The sequence below is a fragment of the Aplidium turbinatum genome, chromosome 5, assembly GCF_918807975.1.
Source record: "Aplidium turbinatum chromosome 5, kaAplTurb1.1, whole genome shotgun sequence".
Lineage (NCBI taxonomy): Eukaryota > Metazoa > Chordata > Ascidiacea > Aplousobranchia > Polyclinidae > Aplidium > Aplidium turbinatum.
In genome coordinates, this window is record NC_137476.1 from 25,726,728 (window position 1) to 25,734,517 (window position 7,790).

The 7,790-nt window shown below is 35.4% G+C and overlaps 1 protein-coding gene across 1 annotated transcript; it reads left to right on the plus strand.

Annotated features, from left to right (window-relative positions):
- The first annotated feature begins 1,346 nt into the window (after positions 1-1,346).
- LOC145770177 (uncharacterized) lies at positions 1,347-5,650 on the plus strand. The gene is made up of 2 exons (XM_082581763.1): positions 1,347-1,977; positions 3,095-5,650. Exons 1-2 carry the CDS (start codon positions 1,518-1,520, stop codon positions 4,681-4,683), a joined length of 2,049 nt encoding a protein of 682 aa, XP_082437889.1. The 5' UTR covers positions 1,347-1,517; the 3' UTR covers positions 4,684-5,650.
- The last annotated feature ends 2,140 nt before the right edge of the window (positions 5,651-7,790 follow it).

Consider the following 7,790-nt stretch of genomic DNA (forward strand, 5'->3'; position numbering starts at 1 on the left):
GACAGTTAAGAGTAAAGAAAAACAGGCGGTTGAGTTTGTGTGCGCAGTTTAGGAAAGTTTATGCAAAAGAAGCCGTTGTTACAAATATTTTTAAATTCTCAACTTACTTTCTAACATTTTATTAAAATGTTCTAGAATTAATTTAGAAGTGAATGATGGATAAAAATTAAACTTAGTTGCAAGAAAAATATAACAATTTGTTGCATTCGTGTGATGTTGTATCTTGGTTAATTATAATAACAATGGTTTTAAACTGTCACAAATGTGAATGCGCATTTTTTTTTAGTAAAAATAACTAAAATTATTAGCAACTGATCAAACTACCAGCCTACTCATAAGCAACCATACACGTACACATTTAAAACGGTGCATACGCAGTATAGTGGTTTAACTAAACAGTATTGAAACTTTTAGATTTTCAGAGAAAAGTAGAATTTATGTTTGATTTTTTTTTTGGTTTGCAAATTTAGTTTATTTGCAGTGTCCAACAAATGTTGTGTCCAAGTTAGGAATTAAAAAGACATTGGTGCCAAAATGTTTTATTCTATTTTCTGCTGCTTATAATTTCCCAATAGGCTACAACGAAAATGCTGTGAAAAACCTTAATATTCAACAAAAGCATTTTTTCTCTTTTTTTTCATTTAGTCGCACATGTCGTGGCAATGTAGCGTTTATCATTAGTTCGTATGTGAATCGACTGGAGGCAAATGTCTTGTTTAAGAACAGAAATTGCTATATTCTATTAGCTTATAAGTCCTGATATTTCATTAGGATAAGAAATCAAAATGAGAAACAAAGTAAAAGACGTGTAGGTACGACATAAGCGAAACAGACTTTTAAATTTTTATTTTTTTGAATGAAAATGGATCATGGTCAAAATTGATGTTTATGACATTAATGAAAGTCTACTGTCATAAAAAAAGCTTCAATTTAGAATTTCAGAAGCTATGGTTTAAGTTATTACTGTGCTAGATAAGGAAGACTTTAAAAGCAAGCTTTACTTTGGGACAAAAGTTAGCATATTAATTAAAAAAATAACAGACCACAATAACTCGAAAAATGCAACGTATGTTAAAGAGTTAAAGTAAAAAAGTTAACTTGAACTGCTTGAATACGTAAGCTATGCACTATATATTGTATTTATTTGATTAATTAACTTAAAGAAGTCAATAAATCATTAACTCCTGTCAGAGGTGTTGTTAATGTGGGGTTTTGTGTTCTGTTCACACATACTGTATACGTTAAATAAATTAAAGTTGCTAACAAAATTTCTTTAATTGTTTAGGAAACTAGACTGTCGCAAATATTCGAGGTGTGCTTAGTATCTGAGCAACAGAGCTCTGAAAGTTTCTTATCTACCTGCTGCAAACGTTGCCTAGTTATATAAATGCTGTAATTAGACAAGGAAGCTGATATTATTGAAGAAAGAAGTTACATTATATCCTGGCTGTCATAATCAGTTTTGATTACTTAAGTAAAAAAGGGAAGAACTACTCTTAAAAAGACAAGACTTTCACATGATGATGACAGTGCAAACTTGCATCAATCAATTTCATGAGAAAAACGACCTTTTTCGTGATCCAAAGAAGATGCAGAATCAGCAGGGTCTGATGAAACACTGCGAGTTCGGGTATGAACACAATAAGAACGAAAATGGAAGACCCATGAATACAAACGAAACAACAGAAGACGTAAAAGCTTCTTCCTCAAAACCGTTTTGCCGTTTTCCTGCAACTTCTCAGACACATTCAAGGGAAGAGATCCAGAATGGCGGATCACATGAAATCCTCAATCTTTCCTTTGGAGACCATAGAAGGAACAAAACAGAGACCGCCATTTCAGCTATTGGTGAAATATCGGCCATGGAGTATATGAAGAATGCGGTGCAGCAGTTGGAAGTGAAAGTGCAAACTTCAGTTGTTCCAATGAATGCCATTAAAATGGATGAAAAAAATGCTCAAGACAATAAAACTAAAGGTAACTTTGTCCGTTTATAAAATGTGTATAATTTCATCAGTTCTCGAAGTCTTTCAATACGTCCTCAAATAGCTTGTTACATATCGTGTGGTTAACAATTCAAATTGTGCAAAATATCACATACAATGTAGAATTAACAATTTCAAGTCACTGAATTCCTATCTTTAAATATAAGGTTATACACAATTACACATTCACTAACAACTTTAGCATTAGTATTTACATTAGCCTAGTTCATAGCTTAGTGCTGTCATCGGTAAATCTTGATCAAAGCGGTACGTAAGACTCAATTGACACTTCACAGCATCAGCTTTGTCTTGAGATATACTTAATACATTAGATGGAGTCGTTCAGAAAAGCTTGGACAATATTGTTGACAGGTTTATAAACTTGTGTTTATAATGGTTGATGATTATCTTTCCTAAGACTACAGCAGTTCACGAAATTTAAAGTAAAAATCAAAAGCAAACTGTCAGTTTTTTGTGTCTTTAAAGGTAGATGTAGTATTCTTTTTTGGACTAAGAACTTTATTTACTAGTAGAGTCTACTAAACAACTACAAGGAGTATTAAACACTTATATTGCAAGACTTTGCCATGTATAGAACTTAGTCATAACTTTAAGTTTAAATGTACGACGCTAGTAAGAGCATGTTGCGTACAAAAAGTACTTGCACCCCTTGGCATTCCCAATGTTTGGGTTACTATTGCGATAAGGTTCTTAATTTTAATCGCAAGCAATTTGTTGGAACTTGAAGTCGATAAGAAAGCTTTCGTATTGTGAAAATGGTTGATTATTTAGAAAAAAATTGATAGTTTATTTTATTACAGTGGAAATGTTCTTCATTTTGCACATACTGTTTTATTCTAGTTTATAATTTCTACAAATTTTGTAGCTGTTGCTTTGCAGCATCGATACGCACTTCATGTGTGAAGACTATTGAAAGGTCTTTAACATGTTAGACTGCAGTTGTTCGTTGGTCATCAGCTATTCGGTTGCGTTATCAATTAATCATATTCACGTGCTAATATTTATCCTGATAAAATTGAAACCATTTTAGAAGCATACATTTAAAAGTTTGTTCACTTATTAGTGAAACACCTTTTGTTTCTTTGCAGAAATTAATGATTCAGGAATTGATGGAACGAATCCTTCATTGTTTGATAAGACTTTTCGCGCATCGATGTCCAAAAACAACCATCGGGAAGGTTTCTCGAAAATGCCGAGATCCAGTCATAATTCTGCCGCAGAAAATTCATGCGAACGTCCGATCTGTGATAGTCCGCTTAGCAACGACCCAGGCTCAGATAATGTGGAGATGGAAAGCCACGAACATTACAACACTGAATCAATGACAAACAGCGAACATGATTTAGATGATCAGACTAGCAGTGATAACAACAAAAAACATGTAAAGCCGCCATATTCTTATATTGCCCTTATCACAATGTCCATTCTACAATCACCTGACAAAAAGCTCACTCTTAGTGGAATTTGTGAATTTATCATGAATCGCTTTCCGTATTATAAAGACAAGTTTCCGGCGTGGCAGAATTCAATTCGACACAATTTATCTTTGAATGATTGCTTTGTTAAAATTCCAAGAGAACCAGGAAATCCAGGAAAAGGAAACTACTGGACAATGGATCCGGAAGCTGAGGACATGTTTGATAATGGATCTTTTCTTCGCAGGAGAAAGCGATTTAAGCGCCCTCAACGAGATGCATATCATGATCACATGTTCTCAACATCCATGGGAGGAGTTAGCAATCCTTACGGAAGACCGTTTGGGATTGCAGCTTCTCAGCAAGCTGCTGTCATGGCTGCATTGAACTCTTACGCGTACATGAATCCTCTTCCTCCAGCTGTTCCTTTCATGCAGCAGGACATTGCAAATCGTCAAGCTGCTCTTCTTAGTTTAGGGGCTTCTGCTTTTCCAGGGTTTCCAACTCCTAACCCTTATTTAAACCCTGGAAATAGCAACATCAACTTTTCTCAAAACAGCAATTCAGATGCGTTGTTTTCTAATCCAGCTTTACCAGACATCTTTTCACTTCATCACTCTGCAAAATCTTCAGTGAACAATGAAAATCCACCCACTAAACCTTCCACGTCTTCTTTATTTTCAATTGACTCTTTAATAGGAAAAACTAGACCAGACAAAAACGTCGATGACCAAAATCCTTCCGTTGACAATAATGACAGATCCTCTCTATCATCTGAGTTGTCATCTCATTCTGCAACATCTTCGCCAAAGAGCGCATTAGAGCAAGCATCAAATATCCCTCAAGAAAAATATCGTCAAAAAAATCTGGCGTGCACGCCGTCTCTCTCGGAAACACTTTCCTTTAGCTCTTCTTCTAAGTTGCCGGAAAATAAAACCACCAATCCTTGCGAGTCGGTGCATGGAGGAGACATGCAGCGACGGCGTCGAATGGAACTTTTATTGCGGCAATCCAGCACTTCACCAGAAAACCGAGGATCAGTATCTTCCCCTTGTGCCAACTCTTCTTTATTGCAAAATGGCGGCGTACCGCTTGCAGCAAGGTATGGGATGGCTGCAAATTTTTATCAAAATCCTTTAGGCACCAGAGGTCTTGTCAACGCCTATCCCGGTCAAAACCCGTACAACACTTCTCAGATAAACGCCCTTTCAGCAGCCGGTCTTTTCCCGCCAACCTGGCCTTGTTTCAATAGGACAACTTAAATTTTATGCAAGAATGCAAAGGCTTTAAAAATGCAATCAAGCTTACACAGCCCACATGAAATAAACGCTCAAGGACATTATTTTGTTTCATTGCCATTGTATCCGTTGAGATATTGTCCCATTTGTATTTCAGTATTTGAAGGAAAACACATTTTTCAGCTGGTTAAATATGTTATTTCTCCGCAAATATCTGATATATTTTGCAGATTAGTTTTGTTCATGTACAATTGAACGTGATTTTTCTCGCTTTACGTAGTGATGAGATTTTAATATTTTATGTTGGTATGCAATATTTGCCACTGCACAATGCGATAAAGAACTACAGTAAATGGACACAGCGTTTTACATTGATTCTGCGTTTATTTATGTTTATTTTCGAGATGCGTGAAGTTGTTAGCGGACTTTTTTGAACAACATGCTTCCGAAGTGTTCTCATGTGAGCAAACCGTTATTTTTTTCGTACTACTCGCATTACCAAAAGGTGTACAAGCAAGACCTTTCAGAAGGTCTTGGTACAAGACAATTCCCAACATTTTTCTGCGGTGCTCAGTGGAGAAACGTACAATATCTGATTGTCCAATATACAACCTTAAAGCTGATCAAGCTTTGAAAAGACGAACATTTTTTCTACGTAATAAAGTATTCAATTAAATTTGCATAATTTTAATATAAAAATAGACTAAATCACATTTTTCAATGGATCACGTTGACTTTTTGAAGAAATGTGCGCAACAGATATGTTATTATGGCACAGATTATTGTATTTCAGTTCACAATCTGTCGAATAACTTGTATCATAATTTGCAAGTATTGAAATCATCAATATGTTGCTTTTCGTCATAGACGTTTTAATTTTTAAAAAATCATCATGTTGTTTGTAATTTATTATTGTTGTTGCTGTTGTTCTTGTTGTTGTTGATTTTTCCGCCCTTTCTTTTGCCGTCTTCTATTGCATGAACTCAATAATACACTCAATTATACAAAGTAAAGCGGTAAATGCAATTGATTGAGTTTCGCTTTTAGCAGCATGATCGTTGCTTACTTCACAAGGTGGATTTAAACGATCTGTCTTAGCCTGATGCTGCGAATTTGCTGTGGCAGACTATTGCCACAGCAAACTCGCAGCATCAGGCTAAGACAGATCATTTAAATCTACCTTGTGAAGTAAAGAGGTAAAATATGGTAACAATAGTTTGATAAGGTGAAACTTAGGTGAAATAAGTTGCAATTTTACACAGTTTTTCAGATAAATCTCAACTATAGACCACAACTGAAAGATGCAAAGTTTTATAATCTTGACTCCATAATCTTGAAGTACGGCCTATTGGAGAGGACTTTATAGGCATGCAATGAAGATTTTCTATGGAAAGTTGTTTTTCTAGAAAGTATACTCTTTAATTACATTCCAGTTGCTCGTTGTTTCAGATTTTCTTTTTTTTACATTTTGACCAAGGCCAAGGAATTGGACGAAAGGTTTTTGATGTGTGTGAAACCGGAGTAGACCCTTAAAAACTTGCAACGTTGAATCAGCAATTTTGGTGCAACATTGCAGCCTTATTGGTTTAGATATATTACGTTAGTGCCCTTATGAGCCAATCACAGGAGGTGAAGCAATTTTAAAAAACGACAAAGTTGAATTTTTTTAATGAAACTTCACAATCTTACAACTTTGTAAACATCTTAATGCTTGTAATCGTGAAAAAAATTCCATTATCGGAAAAACGAAGACAAAAACTGTGACGAAGACACTTGTGCAGGAGTTCTGTTCATCTAACAATCTCATATGAATAAAAAAATATTTGGATCAAACAACGCTTTTTGCCGAAAAAATATTATGATGAGAAACACAACAATTCTTGTTTTTACAAGCTTGTGTGCTGAAGGAAGATACGCTGAATGTGCCCATAATTTCACTCATAAATTTTGGTAACGTATGAAAGAGTACTACAGTACAGCATTGTGAGAGCAATAGAAAGCGTTACAAATTTGTGAATAAAATTTGTCTTCTGACATTTCTTTGACCTGTGTCTCACACAATGCCGTGGCAGTAATCCTCTTATCTGCAATCTTTCATTCAAAAAAGTATGACGTTATTCCTACTTGATCAAATATTACTTTCTTTGACAAAGCTATGAGAAAATATTGTTAAAAAGTAATTGTTATGTCTTCACCAGAGTGATTAAGGAGAGTGACCCACTGAAACCAACGTCTCGTAATAGATGTTTCAAAACAACTGACTTCACGGTTTAAAGCTAGTGTTTTATGAGGTAGCTTTCGTATAACTATCTGCTATAGCCCAATGCTTAAAGCATACTGCCAATGCCCAATAAAAAAAAGTCTTTACACCTGCCACGGCTGCGTGTATCATTCAGCCTAAACTAAGTTCATCACACACCTACATCGTTACATTGCAAGCCACTGTATGAATAGCCTGTTGTAATTTCCTAATAGAGCCGCAATTGAGCTGATGTAAACGCTATTGGTCGTCTTTCGAGTGAGGGCTAGGTCTTGTGCGGACTGCCACATAAACCTTTCTTTGTAAATAATACAGGCCTACTATGTACGGTAATACGTATGTTGTGTAATGGGTGAAAACATACGCAATTGATAGACAATTGAGTCAGTGGCAGATCCAGAGAGGGGCAATAGGGGCAATCGCCCCCACTCGTAAAACACAGAAAAGTAACTTCGATCCTTACTTCAAGGTCGGATTAATGTAGACCTACACATCATTGTGTTTTGTTTAAAACGCCTCGCTGAGGATGCTGGCAGGATTGGCCTCTGGTATGAGTTTGAACATTCAAGTATCCCGAAAAAGTGTAACTTCTTCAGCTCTGCGCAAATGCTGTAAATTATCGCTAACTTTGCAAAAATGAGTTTTTGATTTCAAAGTACAGTATCATAAAGTAAAATCGAAAAAAAATCCAACAATCCTATTTTATTAAATTGGTATTAGACATCATAACTATGCATCAAATGAAATCAAATGGAAACCTTTTTTTGAGCTCTTCAAGATATCTCTTTCTGTAAGATCATTTCGGCAAATACGAACTTCTAAGAGGAATCAAAATGACTGTCAGCAAGGAAATAGTAATAAAGTAAAGCGC